We start from the raw sequence: 22274 nt of genomic DNA on the forward strand, positions 1-22274 counted from the left end.
ATGTAAAATAACCCATTTTGGGCCCACCTCTGGTTTGTCACACTTTATTTCTGGACCAGTGGGCTGTCTGTGACTTCCATGCTAAGCTCTGTTAAGTGTCATTCCCTACACAGTGAGAGTACTCTTACAGACAACCAAGGCAATGTAACCCGATGTCACTGGATAGGGGAATGGTGGTTGACAGGTCATGAAGTCACAGAAATACAGATCACCGGAACAAAGTCAAGCTAAATCAGAGGGGTACAGAGGAGTTATTTTTTCTGGTTAAAAAAAGGTCATAGGGAACATGGACTAAAAAACATGTGCCAATACATACAGTACTTTATTTGATCTGAGTGTTCTGGGAGACTCTGGACCTAGAGTTCATAATTAACCATGGCTACTTTCAGCTTTGTCTCCTGCATCCCTCTGTGCCATTTATAACCTAACCATCAAATTGGTATGTAGGCAACCAGCAGAAGCCTTTGAGATTGGTTTATTGAGACAGAGTGAATAATAATATACCCATGTTGAGTGAAAATAGATCCTTCCACAAATGTGATCAACCAGAAGCCCTCATGTACCAGAAGGTTTAAACTGAACATGTGCTCAGATCACGTACATCGTCCTTCCAGGAAGACTCTTTGGATATTTAAGAGAAGGTGAAATGTTGTGAGGTGGCAATCCAGTCATTTGCAAGAGAGATGTTCTTCTCTTGAGATGTTAGCTGCTATCTATTCACCTAGATGTAGCCAGAAGGTGTATGATATCACCCTAGTTTGGCACTGCCACTATCATACCCTCCACACTCCTATCCTGCACATACTGCCACTATCATACCTTACAAACTCCTCTTCTACACATACTTCCACTATCATACCCTCCAAACTCCTCTCCTGCACAAACTGTCACTATTGTACCCTCCACACTTCTCACCTGCACATACTGCCACAGGCATGCCGTCACACTCCTCTCCTGCACATACTGCCACTATCATACCCTACACACTCCCCCCCCCCCCCTGAACATACTGCCACAGTCATGCCCTCACACTCCTCCCATGCACATACTGCCACTATCATACCCTCCAAGCTCCTCTCCTTCACATATTGCCACTATCATACCCTCCACACCTCTCCTGCTAATAGTGCCATGGTTATACCCCCACACTTCTCTACTGCACATACTGTCACTATCATACCCTCCAAGCTCTTCTCCTTCACACACTGCCACTATCATACCCTCCACTCCTCTCCTGCACATACTGCCACTATCATACCCTCCACTCCTCTCCTGCACATACTGCCACTATCATACCCTCCACTCCTCTCCTGCACATACTGCCACTATCATACCCTCCACACTCCTCTCCAGCATATACTGCCACAGTCATGCCCCAACACTCTTCTCCTGCACATAGTGCCACAGTAATGCTCTCACACTCCTCCCCTGCACATACTGCCACTATCATACCCTCCAAGCTCCTCTCCTTCACATACTGCCACTATCATACCCTCCACACCTCTTCTGCAAATAGTGCCACAGTCATACCCCCAAATTTCTCTACTGCACATACTGCCACAGTCATGCCCAAAAATTCTTCTCCTGCACATAGTGCTACTAATATATAATCTAAGCTCCTCTCCTTTACATACTGCCACTACCATACCCTCCACACTGCTGTCACTATCATATCCTCCAAAACTCTTGTCCTGCACAAACTGCCACTATCATACCCCTACACTCTTCTCCTGCACTTACTGCTACTATAATACCCCTACACTCTTCTCCTGCACATACTGCTACTATAATACCCCTACACTCTTCTCCTGCACTTACTGCTACTATAATACCCCTACACTCTTCTCCTGCACATACTGCTACTATAATACCCCTACACTCTTCTCCTGCACATACTGCTACTGTAATACCCCTACACTCTTCTCCTGCACATACTGCTACTATAATACCCCTACACTCTTCTCCTGCACATACTGCCACTATCATACCCTCCAAACTCTTTTACCATCAACACTCAAAAGTGCAATGAACTATGGAAGCCATATTTCTCTTTGCAGCAGTCTGATGAAAAATAATTGATTGCGGTGGCTTCAGTGTAGAGTATAGATCGCCAACAATGGCAGTGCCTGAGTGATGACATCACCCATAGGCTTACTATGGGGCTTACTATTGGGCATCTGTTTGCCGGCTGCCCCTCCTCTACAATGAAGCGGGCGCTGGGACCCGATCATGTGACTGGACCAGAAAAGATGGATTCCCTGTCAGTGGTGACAGGTCAGTGGTTTTACAGGTAACTCTGTCATAATGTGCTAGTATGTGGTGATCCCTCTTTTGAAACCCAGTCCTTATCCCCTCTTTCCGCCCAGTTGTCACTCATTTTGGTTTGATGTAAAGGTCTGTAAAAAATGTACTACTTAAACACAACAATTTTTATACTGTACTTAACCTTTTTTTGGGCCTCTAAATTATTATTTGTACCTCAGAAAAGCCAGTGTAAAGTAATGGTGAAAAAAAAAAAACAATAAATACAATTATTTCTTGCCTGTTCACTTTTCATGGTCCAGGTTAGTGTGTCTTTTACCTTCACACTTTTTACTATAAGCTATCCACCTTTTTTATCTCAGAATGTTAGAAAGAATGATTATATATAGAACACAGGTACTTGAAGTGAGGTGTGACTATCCTAGTGTGGTCACAGACTGCAGTAAAAATGAACAAAAACAGAAAAGCGCCTCCAAGTGTAATGGTTTTATTACAAGGGGATAAAGTAATGACAATTGCCAACTCACATGATATGAGTAGGATAAAGGCTTATCTGTGGTGTAGAGTGAACGTCCTCCCTTGAGTGAAGCATCCAGCACACCAATCCAGGTGCAGAGCCTGCGGTCAGAACAGGAAGGTACAGCCGGCCAGTACCTAGTCGTACCGGGTATGTGCATGGGCCGCAGAGTGGAGCGCAGCGCAGAGGAAGTGTGTGAGGTCACCGGGGACAAGGAACACAACGCATTTGAGAGCATGCGTTAAGCTCATACTGAGCATACGCACTCCTTTTTCAAGTGTAATCAGCATGCTCAGTATGAGCTTCGCGCATGCTCTGAAATGCGTTGTGTTTCTTGTCCCCCAGTGACTTCACACGCTTCCTCTGTGCTGCGCTCCACACTGTGGCCCACACGTATACCCGATACGACTAGGTACCGGCCGGCTGTCCCTTCCTGACCTGACCGTGGGCTGTGCACCTGGATTGGCATGCTGGATGCTTCACTCAAGGATGGATGTTCACTCTACACCACAGATGAGCCTTTATCCTACTCATATCATGTGAGTTGGCAATTGTCGTTACCAGTGGCGGCTGGTGCTCAAAAATTTTTTTTGGGGGGGGGGGGCGCAAACAGAAAAAAATCTAATAGGCATTGCTTTGCGGCAAAAAATGCGGCAAACAATTGCACGACTTTGAGGTCACAAAAGTGTGAAAGGGGCCTTAAGTAATCAAAGTATAGTGTGCCCCCTTTCAATGCAGAGTTACCACAGCATGCCCCTATCAATCCAGAGTTACTACAGCATGCCCCGATTCAATGCAGAGTTACTACAGTGTGCCCCCATTCAATGCAGAGTTACTACAGCGTGCCCCCATTCAATGCAGTTACTACAGCGTGCCCCCATTCAATGCAGAGTTACTACAGTGTGCCCCCATTCAATGCAGAGTTACTACAGCGTGCCCCCATTCAATGCAGAGTTACTACAGCATGCCCCCATTCAATGCAGAGTTACTACAGCATGCCCCCATTCAATGCAGAGTTACTACAGCATGCCCCCATTCAATGCAGCGTTACTACAACATGCCCCCATTCAATGCAGAGTTACTACAGCATGCCCCCATTCAATGCAGAGTTACTACAGCGTGCCCCCATTCAATGCAGAGTTACTACAGCGTGCCCCCATTCAATGCAGAGTTACTACAGCGTGCCCCCATTCAATGCAGAGTTACTACAGCATGCCCCCATTCAATGCAGAGTTACTACAGCATGCCCCCATTCAATGCAGAGTTACCACAGCATGCCCCCATTCAATGCAGAGTTACCACAGCGTGCACCCATTCAATGCAGAGTTACCACAGCATGCCCCCATTCAATGCAGTGACCAGCATGCCCCCCATCAATGCAGTGACCAGCATGCCCCCATTCAATGCAGTGACCAGCATGCCCCCCATCAATGCAGTGACCAGCATGCCCCCCATCAATGCAGTGACCAGCGTGCCCCCCATCAATGCAGTGACCAGCGTGCCCCCCATCAATGCAGTGACCAGCATGCCCCCATCAATGCAGTGACCAGCGTGCCCCCCATCAATGCAGTGACCAGCGTGCCCCCCATCAATGCAGTGACCAGCGTGCCGTGTCCTCTTCAATGCAGAGAGACTTACCTGCAGCTTCTCCTCAGTCCCCCGGGGTCTCCTCGAGTCCTCCCGCCTCCTCCTCGGCCAATGGCATGTGTATCGGACCCGCTTCCTGATTGGCCAGGAGGAGGATCCGTGTGACAATAGCGAATTTTCATTCGCTATTGTTACACGATGGGTGGGCTCGGGGCACACTGCTCTGCGCCCCGGGTCCACCTTTCTCTGAAGCCTATGGCTCTAATCAAGTGATTAAAAAAAAAAACCCATTGAACTCCATGCGTCCGGCGCCTCGCATGTAGATTAGGGGGCCGGACGCATAGATGGGGGGGCGGTGCCCCTGTGCCCCCAACGCACCAGCCGCCACTGGTCATTACTGTTATCCCCTTGTAATAAAACCACTTAGAGGCGCTTTTCTGTTTTTGTTCATTATTTCTCCAGAGTTGGCTTTCACACCTGAGAAAAGCTTCCTTTGCCCTAAGTGTCCCTGGCTCTTTTCGTCACCACTGACCCTCAATATACTTCTATAAACTTTATATTGACTTTTATTCTCATGGACTAGTCCTTTACCTAATACCTGAGTTTTACATGTCTTAGACTGAGCGCTTGTTATCTATGTTTTACAGACTGCAGTAAAAACCTGGCAGAGATTCTATCCAAGCCTGAAAAAAAAAAACGTCTGAAATCAGGCTTTAACCGATTGTCGACCGGCCGCAGCATATAAACTGTGGCAGGCTGGCTCGGCTGCGGAAATCACCGTACCTATATGGCGATCCGCGGGAGCGATTCTGGGGGCGTGCCCCCACTTGCCAGCAGGGAAGCTGATTCACGGGGCCTGCGGCCGCAACTGCCACTGGGCGCTCGTGATTGCTCCCCATGGAGATCTCTGTGTTGATTCCACAAGCCCACTCCCCTCACAGTTAGAAAACACCCCCTAGGCATACATTTAACCCTTTGATCGCCCCTGGGTTAACCCTTTCCCTCACAGTGTCATTATTACAGTAACAGTGCATATTTTTAGCTCTGATTACTGTAGTAATGTCACTGGTCCCCCCAAAAATGTCAGTTAGGGGTCCGATCAGTCTGCCGCAATGTCGCAGTCCCGCTATAAATCGGTGATTGCTGCCATTACTAGTAAAAAATAAATGAATAAATAGAAATGGCATAAATCTTTCCCCTAGTTTGTAGACACTATAACTTTTGCTCAAACCAATCAAAATACGCTTATTGGAATTTTTTTTTAACCAAAAATATGTAGCAGAATAAAAATTGGCCTGAAAGGATGAAAAAATGTGATTTTTAAATTGTTTTTATTGGGAATATAGCAGAAAGTAAAAAATATAGTTTTTTTTTTTTTTCAGAAGTGTCTCTCTTTTTTTGTTTATAATGCAAAAAATAAAAATCACACAGGTGATCAAATACAACCATAAGAAACCTCTATTGGTGGGAAAAAAAGGACATCAATTTTATTTGAGTACAGCGTGGCACGACCGCACAGTTGTTCGCTAAATTTACGCGGTGCCGAATCACAAAAAATGGCCTGCTCATTAAGGGGGAAAATCTTCCAGTCCAGAAGTGGATAAAGCTCAACTCTGGAAAAAATGTAAAATTATCCTTTGCAGCAGGGTTGCCCCACCACTGCAAGGGTTAATGGCTTGTTTTTTCTAGGGGAGAGGAGAAGCAGTTTTACTTTACTCGTCCTGTCCCTCGGCATCATCACGTCCAATACAGAGCTATGGACCCTGCTTTGGTCTTAATTATGTCAAGAACCTAGACCGCTGAAGCATGGGGGACAAGAGGCTGCAGGGACCAGTTTAGGTAGATAAATCTTTTTTTTTTTTTTTTTTGCCGCAGCCAAAATGAGCAATTAAGCCTTGCAGGACAAGTACATCCCCATTAAAAGGGATATTTTTTTGTTCCTTTGAGCTGGGCTTTAATTTGGAGTTAATAGTGCCGGGGGGGATTGAAAACTATAACTAAAATTAGCCAGTTACGTAAAAAAAGCAATCTAACCATTTGTTTCAGAATGTCAAATAAACTCCCCATAGGAAGGTGCTTATCTCCATTCACTCAGCAGAGAACAATAAGGACTCAACAATGTTTCTCCGAAGCCAGATGGCTTCCTACAGAAATCAGTTTTCTTACAGTACAGTACAGCTCTCCCCTCTACCCCACACAGTAGATTGTGACACAGATGCTCCAAATTCATTGAAATTACACCTGTATGGCAAGATTGAAGGTGCTCATTTAATAGGACATCAACTATCCTTAAAGTGATACTAAACACACTGTTTCATTTACATCGTCACTTCTATTTCTTTATGTGGATAATGGCACTGTAATTATTTTAATTTAAAAAAATTATCCAAGCACCTTTTTACTAATCGATATATATAGCTGTTACACGACCTAACTCTTTCCCAGCCTGTCTGCAGGGAAACATAAGCAGTAGAAGCTTCTAAACCTCTGCTGCTGGTCACATGTTCAAAATAAAAATAAAAAAACCGCCTTTGGAATACGGAGTAAAAATAAATAATTAACAACAATAAACTGTTTTAAATTGTCATGCAAATATATATTTGAAATGAAATCTATTATTTTTTGGCAAAACATGGTGTGGGCGGATTTCTGCCAGTCACAGGCTGCGTCACACCCCTCCAGCCTGTGTCTTAGAATAAGAGGGAGGTGAAGCCTCCATTAATCTACATTTAATATCCCGCCCCCATTGTGTTTAGCTGGTTAGTGGGCATGAAGGAGGGGGAAGGGATTAGGTGATCATTTACCACTGTGTATATACAGTATCTCACTTTTAATATACCGCCCCCCCATTGTGTTTAGCTGGTTAGTGGACACGAAGGAGGAGGAAGGGATTAGGCAGTCATTTACCAGTGCGTATATACAGTATCTGACAAAAGTGAGTACACCCCTCACATTTTTGTAAATATTTTATTATATCTTTTCATGTGACAACACTGAAGAAATTATACTTTGCTACAATGTAAATAAAGTAGTGAGTGTACATCTTGTATAACGGTGTATATTTCCTGTCCCCTCAAAATAACTCAACACACAGCCATTAATGTCTAAACCACTGGCAACAAAAGTGAGTACACCCCTAAGTCAAAATGTCCAAATTAGACCCAAATAGCCATTTTCCCTCCCCAGTGCCATGTGACTTGTTAGTGTCACAAGGTCTCAGGTGTGAATGGGGAGCAGGTGTGTTCAATTTGGTGTTATCGCTCTCACTCTCTCATACTGGTCACTGGAAGTTCAACATGGCACCTCATGACAAATAACTCTCTGAGAATCTAAAAAAAATAATTGTTGCTCTACATAAAGATGGCCTAGGCTATAAGAAGATTGCCAAGACCCTGAAACTGAGTTGCTGCATGGTGGACAAGACCATACAGCGGTTTAAGAGGACAGGTTCTACTCAGAACAGGCCTCGCCATGGTCCACCAAAGAAGTTGAGTGCACATGCTCAACATCATATCCAGAGGTTGTCTTTGGTAAACAGACGTTTGAGTGCTGCCAGCATTGCTGCAGAGGTTGAAGGGGTGGGGGGTCAGCCTGTCAGTGCTCAGACCATACGCCGCACACTGCATCAAATTGGTCTGCATGGCTGTCATCCCAGAAAGAAGCCTCTTCTAAAGATGATGCACAAGAAAGCCTGCAAAAAGTTTGCTGAAGACAAGCAGACTAAGGACATGGATTACTCGAACCATGTCCTGTGGTCTGATGAGACCTAGATAAACTTTTTTGGTTCAGATGGTGTCAAGCGCGCTGCGGCAACCAGGCGAGGAGTACAAAGACAAGTGTGTCTTGCCTACAGTCAAACATGGTGGTGGGAGTGTCATGGTCTGGGGCTGCATGAGTGCTGCCAGCACTGGGGAGCTACAGTTCATTGAGGGGAACCATAAATGCCAACATGTACTGTGACATACTAAGCAGAGCATGATCCCCTCCCTTCGGAGACTGGACCGCAGGGCAGTATTCCAACATGATAACAACCCCAAACACACCTCCAAGAGGACCACTGCCTTGCTAAAGAAGCTGAGGGTAAAGGTGATGGACTGGCCAAGCATGTCTCCAGACCTAAACCCTACTGACCATCAGTGGGGCATTCTCAAACGGAAGCGCAAGGTCTCTAACATCAACCAGCTCTATGATGTCCTCATGGAGGAGTGGAAGAGGACTCCAGTTGCAACCTGTGAAGCTGTGGTGAACTCCATGCCATAGAGGGTTAAGGCAGTGCTGGAAAATAATGGTGGCCACACAAAATATTGACACTTTGGGCCCAATTTGGATATTTTGACTTAGGGGTGTACTCACTTTTGTTGCCAGCGGTTTAGACATTAATGGCTGTGTGTTGAGTTATTTTGAGGGGACAGCAAATTTACACTGTTATACAAGCTGTACACTCACTACTTTACATTGTAGCAAAGTGTCATTTCTTCAGTGTTGTCACATGAAAAGATATAATAAAATATTTACAAAAATGTGAGGGGTGTACTCACTTTTGTGAGATACTGTATGCCCACATGTGTGACTCTATAGTCACATGGGCTGCTCAGATGTGATAGGGAGGAAATGCTCAGTATAGAAACTCCCTGAAAACTGAGCATGTGCAGAGTTGCCACCACAGCTGCAAAATTGAAAAGATGAATTGCGGAAGTTGACAGAAGAAGGCGGTAGAGAACAGCAGGATCAACCAGGTTTTTTTGTAGAATACAGAAATCGAATCTCATAGTGACTGAGTGAGTAAGTATTAACACCATACATACTGTACATACACCATACATGCATATACCATTTATTGATAGTTTTTTTATGGTTTTGGTTTAGTGACACTTTTAATCAGAGGTTTAGGTATTACAATTTTTGCATAATTGCATTGTAACTTACATTGCTATTTGAATTTAAATTCGGCAGGAGTTTGCCTTGATGACCATTATACACAATCTAAATTCTCCTTTACAGTTCAAAGCAACACACTGAGAGGGCAAACATCACCCAACAGGCAGCCAAACAATCAGATGTACACAAGCAGTACCTGCTGAGTACATACAACCACAGAATATCAACCAGCTGATGTTTGTACACCTGTCCTACTGTATGTAATATACAATCAGATAACATTCAACAAGCACATAAAATGGTTGTAGATACAAACTAACCCAGACATTCTCAACTGTATTACCCCAGAGGAACCCCTAAAATAATTTGCCGGTCTCAGGGGAACCCTTACTGAAACCAATTATTTGGGGGGTAATGGCAAAGATGCTGCTTACATAGGTGGGCAGAAGAAAGATTGCCACCCTTACAGTCATCTAAAAAGTTAAACGTTTTCTTTCTGCCAAGTGACTTTGTCTCCTTTACTATGCAGGCACCATAAAGTGTGGCGTATCCATAATGTATGCAATGCACGTGTTGGCTGCCGCTGCTTGAGCTTCATATTCCCAGTTTTAGGCCTCTTGCGCACGGGTGAAAAAAGCCATGTTTGTAGCCATGTAGGGTATTTTTTTAGGGTTGCGTACTTGCTTATGGAACAATGCACTGTTTAAAGACCCCTGACACAATGATGTATTTGGAGCTGTAAATAAAGAAATTTTCGTTTTGAGTGCAGTAATTTATGAGCATACGCATGTATAGACCAGTGTATACACACAAATTACAACACCGGCAGCTAGAAGAATATGAGGAAGAATTGTACACATGTATAAGCATATGCACATTTATGTTCCTGTATGCAAGATATCCTGATGCCCAAAACTGAGTAGCATTTTTTACAGATGAAGTCTTAAAGCGGAGTTCTGGCCACAAAATCGACATAGTCGATTTTGGGCCATCCGCTTGCTCTAGCTCACCTGAAAAAGAAATGGGTAGTTAGTATTTTTTTTTTTTTTTACTTACCTTGTAATTGCAGAAAGAAAATACTCACCTCTCTTCCACTTCCTCCCTCGACCGAACGGCCCGCGCCGTCACTTCCGCTTTGCAATGATTCCTGGGAGCTGAATGTCATCGCTCCCAGGAATCAATGCGCCTGCACCGGCCCCGACGTCAGTTCCGGCGCAGGCATGTCATACCTTGCTAAATAGCTTCTGGGCATGCCCAGAAGCTGTGCAGGGATGACGCTGCAGACCCGGAAGTGACGGCGGGGCCGGCGCAGTGCATCGTGGGACCGAAGAGAACGGAAGAGGAAGAGGATCGCGCTGGCTTCAAGCTGCCCACATCTGAGATGGCAGCGCTGGAGAAGACATTTTAAAAGTAAGTATTTCTTCTAAAAGGTAAGTGCGAACCGGGACAGATCAGAGGCTAGCCATTGTGGAATGCACTAGCCCTGACTGTCCCGGGGATATGTTCATTGAAAAAAATTTTTTGTGGCCGGAACTCCGCTTTAAGTGCATTCACATTTTGCATTAAATCTACATTTCAAAATATTTAAAGCTGAACTCCGGAGAAAACAAAAAAATACCCATGCAGCGGGGCTTCCCACGCTAGGCAAGGGTAAATCCTTGTTTATGCCTAGGGTACCACTACCAGTAAAAAAAGGGCTTTTACTTACCTAATCCCTCACTTTAATTGGCTCCATCCACTCTATAAGACTATCCCACAACCTTTAGGCACCATTCACACCTAATCCTACTGCAGTGGCACCTGCTGCACCGCATTTTTGTTAGCTTTTTTTGTGGTGTGTTTTTGGAGTGGCACCATTCATTTGAATGGGCCTCCCTCCTCTCCAGAAACACATAAAAGAAGCTCATGTACAACATTTTGGCACAGAGCCAGGCGTGTTTGGCGTTGCGATTTTTCCCACGATGTTAGTGAATTTTGTCGCTCAACAATTGCAGCAAAATCTCACCGCGTTTAGGGTGCCATTACGAAATAATGCACTGCTAAGCGGGCAGACTTTATACATATTATGTGGTTTTGTCCAGTGATATCAAGATTCTAACAGGAAATAATTCAAATATTATCCTCTGTCCTGAATATGCCTGTACCTTTGACCCCAGAAACCTGTTTGCTGGGTATATTAGATGAAATAACATGGTCTAGATATCACAAGATAATGCTTAGAGAAATGCTGTTTATGGCAAGGAAAACAATCAGTTAAGTGGATTCAAGTGAAGCCCCCTGCTGTTAAGAACTGGACAAGAGCGGTAAATCAGATTTTACCATTTGAAAAAGTATTGTATATGCATAGAGGATGCTCAACGAAATATAATAAAATTTGGGATAATTGGTGTCAATCAACATTAACCAATGGTTGAATACAAGGAGATTACCAATAGGATATAGAGGGATGCACATAGTATGATGAGGTAATAAATCTATGATTGCAATGGAGCAAGGGGTTGGGGCACACCAGGACAACGGTGATCAATTAAGCTAAATGGATATACATTGGCATAAAGAGATTATGAATACTAAGTAAACAGATAATTATTATGGATATTGTATAATTTTTTATTATTTAATATTGTTTTGTCCTTTTGTTGAAAGGACGTTTGGAATGTTCGTTTTTATGCACATATTGAAATAAAAAGAATTTAATTAATAAGAAAAAATGGCATCACAAACTCGTCCCGTGTTTTGCCGCGATTTTGGAGATGCGGCCAGAATTTAGTGATTCTTCCCACTACTCCAGTACACTCTGGTGTGAATGGAGCCTAACCCCTGGGGTGTGAGAGATTAGTTAAGTAAAAGTCCTTTTTTTAGGTACCCTAGGCATAAACAAGCATTTACCCTTGCAGTTTTGTGGCAGCCGTACTGCAAGTGTACTGAAGTTCAACTTTAGGTAATGAATAAAAAACATATTTCTTCTGTTACAATTTATAACAATAAAGCCCCTTTCACACTGGCAGAGTCCGCCAGCAGATCCGCCTGCTCAGTAGGGAATATATCCGCTGATCCCACTGAGCAGGCAGATGATAGGTCTGTGTCCACTCCGCCGATGCAGACCAGACACGGATTCAGCTCACTGTCCTCTATGGGCTGTCGGATGGAAATGGATGTCCATTTCCCTCCGGCTGTCATCCGATCCGTTCCACCAGACTGATGGGGAACGGATCCCCATCGATCGTTTTTTAGCGGACAGGATCGGATCAGATGTCAGCAGGTGCCCCTTCATAGAGAACAATGGATGGTCCGATCGGCTCCATCTTAAAGACTGACAGGTAGACCAGATTGGTCCGTCCGTGTGAAAGGGGCCTAAAGTAAAAAAATATTTTCTAGTTTTGGATATAGTGGGAAAGATTAGAATTCCAGTCTGGATTTTACTGCTATCCAGGGCATGGAGAGGATTTTCCTTCACTTCCTGTCATGCTGACAACTGATTTACGTCAGGAAGTGACACAGACAGAAATAAAAACATCTCAAAGCTTCTCCCCACCTCTATTCTATTAAAGAAAAAAGTGTTTCTATTTTGTGTTGCTGTTGGAGAGTTCTGCCCACTTGGTAAAATGTTGTCCGCAGAACAGGAAATAAGGGAGAAAGCTTTGGATAGCAGTAAAAAACCAACAGGGGTTCATATCCTTCCCCACTCTATCCGTGTATCAGGTGTAATTGTGGAACACTCTGGAGAGTTCCCTTCAATCTTACTATACTTCAAGTCTCAAAAAAAAGCAAAACACTCCACTCTCCTGTGCTTACATATGGGCCCCACGATAGGTTTTTCTCAAGACTCGAATAGTTTGTCCACCCAGAATAGCACTCGCCCTGCTGCCCCCCCAAGACGTCACAATGACTAGAAACAAAAGATAAACAAAGGGTGCACCGGCCTAGCGCATTATCCTCAATAAAATCGGCTTTATTAAAAGAAATGCAAAATACATACTTACAAATGTAAGTTTTAACAAAGGTACCTCAACATGAACGTTGTATCAACAAGATTGTCGCATCACAGATGTGAAGTTCTAATAGCGACTGGCTGATGCATTTTGAGGCTTCACCTCTGTTTATCTTTTGTTTCTAGTCATACTTCAAGTCTGTTGTAAGCCACACTAGCCATAAAATAATTCAGAACGCACACCTCTTGTCCTATGATCTGTGGGACCTCTTGTCCTAGAGATCACCAACAGCTATGTGTCTCTATATCAACTAAAAATTAGGATGCCAATCCACAGCATTGAGGGCTGGTTCACGCCACATACAGTCCATTGCGTTGTTATTTTGCATCAAAAACCCATGGACAGTATTTGCATCAAAAACCCATGGACAGTTCACACCAGTGCAGTCAACAAAAGCTAAACATGTATTCAGGGCCGCTGATAGGGGGGGACCACCAGACCTCTTGTAGGGGGCCCAGGCCCCAACAGCATGGAGAATTATTCCGGTCGGACAAAGGGAAATTACAGAACGAAGCCCTGTACGGCTCTCTGCAGCAGCTGAAAGCCAGTTTCTCCCCTTCCTGCCAGCTTTCAGCTGCTGCAGGGAGAGAGACACATACACAGGGCATCGTTCCTGTAATTGCTTCTCCGACACCGATCCCCCTCCCAGTTTTACCTGCTTCTGATCCCCCCTCTCCCCATGTGCCCCACTTTTACTTTTATATTTTTTTACTATTTGGTCTCTTGGTCATGCCAGTAAAGTCCGCCTTACGAAAGGCAGAGCTGGGGTTCTGCCAATTTTTTTGCATACAATTAACTGGATGTGGCATTTTATAGAGAACTACTTTATATTCAAAAAAATATATAATTTTTATTTTTTTTGATGTAATAAACAATTAAAAAGGGCTTATTCACACAGGTTCTCTGTTATGTTTATGTCCGCTAATAATGATATTATTGTATTTTTAGTGAGAATATTATTTTGCTTTATTTTGGCGGGGGGGGGCCCTGCCAGGTAGGTTGTACGGGGCCCCGTGATTTCTAACAGCAGCCCTGCATGTATTTTTTTCTATATGGAAAAAATCTGGAACGCGGCAAAATGCACCAGAACGCACATGTCCACAACTGTCCTCAACTGAGATAAGGGGAAAAAAGCACCAGAAGACATAAAAAACACACTGGAACACAATAAAAACACATCAAAAATTCACCAGAACACATGAAAAACACGCATCTGGAAAGCAGAAATTGTGTAGTGAACCGTCCTTAAAAGAAAAAAAATAAAGACACTTTTGCATCTTCTTGATCAATTTTAAAACCTTACAACTAACATACCATTGACAGTTCCAGGAATATCTGAACCCATAACCCTGCTCATAGACAATGATGACATGAGGAGATCTCACGTGTATGGCATGGGACAGATGACCAAAGGCAGATCATTCTTGAGAACATTGATCAGGCAGAATGAAAAACTTGTTCTGCTATATATGGCCTAATCGCCTTCACTCTTTATAATTCTCCTCTCAATAGGAATAAACAGGAGTGACTGGGTTTGACTTTATGCAAACATTGGTCATCAAAAGGGCTGGAGGTTCATGCCTGAAGAGTGAGCCAACCCTCCTGATAAACATACAATGCATCTGGAAGGTATTCACAGCGCTTCACTTTTTTCCACATTTTGTTATGTTACAGCCTTATTCCAAAATTGATTAAATGCTTTACTTTCCTAACAATTCTACAAACAAAACCCCATAATGACAACGTGAAAGAAGTTTGTTTGAAATCTTTGCAAATGTATTAAAAATAAAAAACTATAAAATCACATGAATATAAGTACTCACAGCCTTTGCCAGGACACTCAAAATTGAGCTCAGGTGCATCCTGTTTCTACTGATCATCCTTGAGATGTTTCTACAACTTGATTGGAGTCCACCTTTTCTAAATTCAGTTGATTGTACATGATTTAGAAAGGCACACATTTGTCTAAATAAGGACACACAGTTAACAGTGCATGTCAGAGCATAAACCAAGCCATGAAGTCCAAGGAATTGTCTGTAGACCTCCGAGACAGGATTGTATCAAGGCACAGATCTGGGGAAGGGTACAGAACAATTTCTGCAGCATTACAGGTCCCAAATGAGCACAGTGACCTCAATCACCTGTAAATGGAAGAAGTTTGTAACCACGGGACTCTTCCTAGAGCGGGCCGCCCCGGCTAAACTGAACAATCAGGGGAGAAGGGCTTTAGTCAGAGAAGTGACCAAGAACCCGATAGTCACTCTGACAGAGCTCCAGCATTTCTCTGTGGAGAGAGGAGAACCTTCCAGAAGAACAACCATCTCTGCAGCACTCCACCAATCAGGCTTGTATAGTAGAGTGGCCAGATGGAAGCCACTGATCAGTAGAAGGCACATGGCATCCTGCCTGGAGCTTGCCAAAAGGCACCTGAAGGACTCTCAGACTATAAGGAACAAAATTCTCTGGTCTGATGAAAAAAGATTAAAGTCTCTTGCCTGAATGGCAGGTGTGATGTCTGGAGGAAACCAGGCAACGTTCATCACCTGGCCAATACCATCGCTACAGTGAAGCATGGTGGTGGCAGCATCATGCTGTGGGGATGTTTTTCAGCGGCAGGAACTAGGAGACTTGTCAGGATCGAGGGAAAGATGAATGCAGCAATGTACAGAGACATCCTTGATGAAAACTTGCTCCAGAGTGCTTTGGACCTTTAGACTGGGGTAAAGATTCATCTTCCAACAAGACAACAACCCTAATCACACAGCCAAGATAACAAAGGATTGGCTATGGGGAAAACTCTATGAATGTCCTTGAGTAGCCCAGCCAGAGCCCAGACTTGAACATCTCTGGAGAGATCTGAAAATGGCTGTGCACCGACGTTTCCCATTAACCTGATGAAGCTTGAGAAGTCCTGCAAAGAAGAATGGGAGAAACGTCCCAAAAAAAGGTGTGCCAAGCGTGTAGCATCATACTCAAAAAGACCTGAGGCTGTAATTGGTGCCAAAGGTGCTTCAACAAAGTATTGAGCAAAGGCTGTGAACACTTATGTACATAGGATTTTATTCTTTTTTTTTTTTATAAATTTGCAAAGATTTCAAACAAACTTCTTTCATATTGTCATTATTGGGTATTGTTTGTAGAATTTTGAGGAAATAATTAATTTAATCCATTGTGGAATAAGGCTGAAATATAACAAAATGTGGAAAAAGTAAAGTGCTGTGAATACTTTCCGGATACACTGTAGGTGTCTTTATTATAGCCATAGACATAAAGCTGCACTTTCTGGACACATTTTTGTACAAAGGTTCCAAACAAATGACTTCCTCTACAGAGAAATTGCAATGTGCATGCGTACTGTGTGCGGTCATGGCTAACGTGTAAACATACACATATGAAACAATGTTTGTACAATGGAAAAAAACAGAATCATTCCCAATCCAACATATTGATCTTTCTAGTTACACTGGTCTGTCACAGCCATTGGTTTACTACAAACATTTAGGCGATTTATCCTGGATGAATAAATGACATCAAACTAGAGGTTTATTAAAATGGTTATCTTATGTCTATGGATAAGGGTTCTACAACCTCCAGAGGTTCATTACCTGGGAAAGGAGAACACTGTTTTAGAAGTCATTGTTTTTTTTTTTAATTTTTATGAAGAATCCATTTTTAATATTTGTCTAGTCCCAGAACACTGCTATATTAAGGCTCCTTTTACATTAGCGTGTCTCCAATGTCGCCTGATTTCCAGCATGACTTTGATGCACCTTTTGGTGCAGCTTTGATCTGACTTTACATTCTCTGGATCAAAGTTGTATCAAAAGTCAGACCAAGGTAGTGCAGGAACTTTTTCTGAAGTCGACTTCTGTAGTGTCAGTAGGAACGGCTCTCATAGAAATACATTGAATTTCACATGTCATGCAACTTGGGGTCTCACATGTTGGATCCCAAATCGCACAAGTGTCAATGGAGCCTAACTGGAAGTCCAAGGAGTTCTGTGGAATCACAAGGTTCCTCCTGAGGTTGTTATGGGTTCCTTGAGCAAAGAAATCAGCAATTCTTGCTACTCATGTAAATAACCACTGATCCTTGATCCTTCTAGCTATCTGTAGGAGGAGCATTCTTCCCACTGACCTCCAATGTAAGGAATATTTCCTCTTCTCCTTACTGACTATTAATGTAAGGTCATGCTTCCCACTGATCATCCATGTAAGGAGCATTCTCCCCACTGACCATCAACATAAGGAGCATTCTTCACACTAACCACAAAGGTAAGGAATATTCCTCCCACTGACCACCAATGTAAGAACATTCCTCCCAATGACCACCAAGGTAAGGAACATTCTTCCAATGGACCACCATAATAAGGAACATTCTTCCAATGGACCACCATAATAAGGAACATTCTTCCAATGGACCACCATAATAAGAAACATTCTTCCCACTGACCACCAATACAAGGAACATACTTCCCACTGACCACCAATGTAAGGAACATTCTTCCAACGGACCACTAATATAAAGAACATACTTCCTGTTGACCACCAATGTAAGGAACATTCTTCCCATTGACCACCAATGTAAGGAACATTCTTCCCACTGACCACCAATGTAAGAAGTATTCTTCCTACTGACCACCAATGTAAGGCACATTCTTCCCAATGACCACTGATGTAAGGAAAATTCCTCCTATTGGCCACAAATATAGGGATCCTTTTTCTCACTGACCACCAATGTAAGGTAAATTTTCCCCCTGCCAGCAATGTAAGGTGCATTCTTCCCTCTGACCACCATTGTAAGGCACATTCTTTCCACTGACCACCAATGTAAGGCACGTTCTTCCCACTGACCACCAATGTAAGGCACATTCTTCCCACTGACCACCAATGAAGGTTCGTTCTTACCACTGACCACCAATGTAAGGCACGTTCTTCCCACTGACCACCAATGTAAGGCACGTTCTTCCCACTGACCACAAATGTAAGGCACGTTCTTCCCACTGACCACCAATGTAAGGCACGTTCTTCCCACTGACCACCAATGTAAGGCACGTTCTTCCCACTGACCACCAATGTAAGGCCACGTTCTTCCCACTGACCACCAATGTAAGGCACGCTCTTCCCACTGACCACCAATGTAAGGTACATTCTTCCCACTGACCACCAATGTAAGAAGTATTCTTCCTACTGACCACCAATGTAAGGCACGTTCTTCCCACTGACCACCAATGTAAGGCACGTTCTTCCCACTGACCACCAATGTAAGGCCACGTTCTTCCCACTGACCACCAATGTAAAGCACGTTCTTCTCACTGACCACCAATGTAAGGCACGCTCTTCCCACTGACCACCAATGTAAGGCACGTTCTTCCCACTGACCACCAATGTAAGGCACATTCTTCCCACTGACCACCAATGTAAGGCACGTTCTTCCCACTGACCACAAATGTAAGGCACTTTCTTCCCACTGACCACCAATGTAAGGCACGTTCTTCCCACTGACCACCAATGTAAGGCACGTTCTTCCCACTGACCACCAATGTAAGGCACGTTCTTCCCACTGACCACCAATGTAAAGTACATTCTTCCCACTGACCAGCAATGAAAGGAGCATTCTTTCCATTTACCAGCAATCTAAGGGAGCGTTTCACGGATCACCAACAACAAATAATTTTGTCATAGAGAGCAGCCCTAGGTGTCAAATTTGCTACATTCTTTATTCTTTTATTTATTCTGTATCCCAACCCACACCAATGCACTGTGAGCAGAGTAACTACTAGGTCTGTGAGCCCTTAAAGTTATTATAAGGGTTACTCCAATTATGTTACTATCAGGAGGTTCCATTTTTCAGAAAATCTTTTTTTCTCTGTACCTGCAGTATATCAATATGTTATAAGTGGCGTAATGGATATGATTTCTATATGTATGTCAGGGCCATTAAAGACAATAAATTCACTCTTTATTTATTAAAGTTACACTAAACAATATCTTTATTCTCCAAACACCAACAATACATATCCACTACTTAGTGGTGCTTTGATCTATTTCTTTATGGCATAATTTTAATGCTGTGTTTTTCTACCTGCTTGCAACATCCTTTGTGAGCTTCCAAACATCTCATTTGCCCTCTCACTTCTGTTTGTTTGGAATGCGCAGTGCAGATCAGTTGTGGTCTTGTGCATTGCTCTTTGCACACTACAAATCCCATAATCTATAGTTCATAGTCTTTAAACTTTCTCGGGAGCGAGCAAGAGAGGGTGGTTGTATTTCTACATACAGTGGGACCATAGAGAACAAACGTAGCCACCCTCTAACAGGAAGTCACAGCAGAAAAAAAGGAGGAGGCCAAGAGAAAAAGAAAATACATTTTTAGATGTAGAATAAATACTTCAATGGAAAAAAACAACAAAAAACAGAGTTTAGTGTAAACTGAATTACTCAATTGTCAAAAAAAAAAAAATACTATGTTTTACGTTAAATTAACTTTGTTGTTGTCTGTGTGTCTTTATTTACAAACAGCGGAAAAGTGCAATATGTAAAAAAAAAAAAATAAGACACACAATAACGTTAAGGTGAAAGTTAGCAGATTTTCTTTTTTTTACTAATTGAGTATTTATTAAAAAAAAAAAAAGTAGTAATTTATGAATAAATAAAATTGACTAGTTATTTAATTTTAAAAAATGGAGTAATGAATGAAAAAATAAAAATGGGCTAATTATTTAATAAAAAAAAAAGGAGTCATGAACAAATACAATTGAAAATTTAATTTAAAAAAAAAATGTGTCATTAATGAATAAATAAAAATTGAGTAAAAAAAATCGAGTCATTAACAAATAAATAAAATTGAGTAATTAACTAATAATAAAAAAGAGTCATTACCAAATAAATAATATTGGGTAATTAATTAATAAAAAAAAATGAAGTAATTAATGAGTTCGTAAAATTGAGTAATTAATTACCAAAGAGTGGATTGATAGTATCTGGTGGGGTTGACCTGCATATTGTAAAGCATGTCACATTGATTATGCCACTTGTTAAAAAAGGGTTTCCCTGTGCATATATATATATATATAAATATATATATATATTAGGACAAGCTTTTGCTTCGTTGAAACGTCAAAATAAAACCGTTATGCGTTTGCCTTTCAAGACCCATGTGTCGCTTTCTCTTTTGGTTTATATATATATACACAGTAGATTGATAGATAATGTATAACTAGATAGATAGATAGATAGATAGATAGATAGATAGATAGATAGATAGGCGGATAAATAGATAGATAGATAGATAGATAGATAGATAGATAGATAGATAGATAGATAGATAGATAGATAGATAGATAGATAGATAGATAGATAGATAGATAGAGATATAGATAGATAGATAGATAGATAGATAGATAGATAGATAGATAGATAGATAGATAGATAGATAGATAGATAGATAGATAGATAGATAGATCCTCTCCCATGCGGACACATAGGTGATCAGATATGTGTAGTGATCTATAGATGATCTATATGGCTCTTCTGTGGGTACCTCCCGTTGGGTACCTACCTCTGTCATGACCCGGTCGGCCATGGTGTTCTCCTCATCCTTGAAGATGATGTCGGGGTTGTAGTTGAGGACCAGCTCCCTGAAGCGCTCCGAGTCCCGGCGGATCTTGCCCTCGGTCTTGCCGCTGGCACCCAGGGTCTTCTCGGGCACGTTGGGCACGAATTGCTTGTAGCGGAGGGGCACCAACTTGCGCATTAAACGTCTCCGACCTACCGGCCCCCGGCCAGGTCCGCAGCACCGCACCGGGACCAGGAGGAGCCACAGGCAGGTGAGCAGCACCAAGATCCGGGCACAGGGCATCTCCCCTCCGGTCACTGCATGCCGGGCACCTCAGGCTGCCACAGCCCCAGCTGCACCTGCTGTCCAGGTAAGTGCTCCTGCCTCTGTGTACGGGGATTAGTAGTAGAGATCGGATCACTGTGTTATGGGACTCCAGGTGGAAGTTAGTAACTCATCCAGGTAGGTGCCCATGGAGGAAGGAAGGGCAGCCTGTGACAGGTAAGTACACCCTGACATGTCCTCTCCTGGGTTTCCCCTCTGCTCCTCTATTCCATCTCCCGGCCTCTGTGACAGCACCGGATAATTGCCTCTCCCCGGCCATCGTCAGCTTCATATAGGGACAGGGACAGGGAACGTGCACTGTACCCTCCCCTAGACACGCCCCTCTACCCTCTACACGCGCCCCCGACTACTCTGTGCACGAGCATGTCAGTAGGACTCTGCCAGCCTGGCTGAGGTGTGGAGGAATGGGGACACATTACACACATGTTAGCCATGAAAGCAGAACTATTTTCTTTTAGTTTTGAAAAGAGCGCAGAGGGATTGGACCCCTTGTAAGGTTTTTATTGTTGTTGGGAATTCACCCTCTCTACCATTATCACTGAGAGTCCCACAGGGCAAGAATAGAGGAGAAATCTTCCTATAGGGACATTAGTTCTGGTGACACACCCACTATGGAGGGATTTCTTCTCATATCCTGTTTTAGCTATGGGACAGGAAGTGAAGGAAAATCTCAAGGGGACACCGCTGGCCAAAAAAAAAAAAAAGAAAAAAAAACCGACAGGGGTAAGAACCCCCTCTTAGGGCCAATTCACACCACATGCAGTCCAGTGCGCTTTATTCTGCACCAAAAACACATGGGTAGTAGGTTATATGGTTTCCAGTGACATAGTTATCACCAGTGCTTGCAGTTCCAGTGCGTTCCAGTTCCCGAAAAAAAAAGAACATGTTGCATATTTTCTGCATTGGACTGTACTGGAACGTGGTAAAATGCATCACAAACGCACTGGAACACACGTCTTCAACCACTTGCCGACCAGCCGCCAGCGGCAGGTTCCCGCGACTTGCCGTACCTGTACAGCAATTCACAGGAGCGATCCGGGGGGTGCGCGCGCCGCCAGAAGTACACACCCACTTGCCAGTGGGAAAGCCAATCCACAGGGGCCGGCGGCCGCCATTGCTGCCGGGCAATTGCTCCC

General features: G+C 43.2%; 1 protein-coding gene across 2 annotated transcripts in view; it reads right to left on the reverse strand.

Moving 5' to 3' along the window:
- Positions 1-21327, reverse strand: part of DHH (desert hedgehog signaling molecule) — a 120095-nt gene extending 98768 nt beyond the window's left edge. For both annotated transcript variants that reach the window (XM_082247103.1, XM_082247102.1), the window contains exon 1: positions 20797-21327. In XM_082247103.1, the coding sequence (XP_082103229.1) occupies positions 20797-21096 (300 nt within the window). In that variant the 5' untranslated portion in view covers positions 21097-21327. The remainder of the gene's footprint in view (positions 1-20796) is intronic.
- Positions 21328-22274: the final 947 nt, after the last annotated feature.

The sequence above is a fragment of the Pelophylax lessonae genome (assembly GCF_965119305.1).
Source record: "Pelophylax lessonae genome assembly, chromosome: 2".
Classification (NCBI taxonomy): Eukaryota; Metazoa; Chordata; class Amphibia; order Anura; family Ranidae; genus Pelophylax; species Pelophylax lessonae.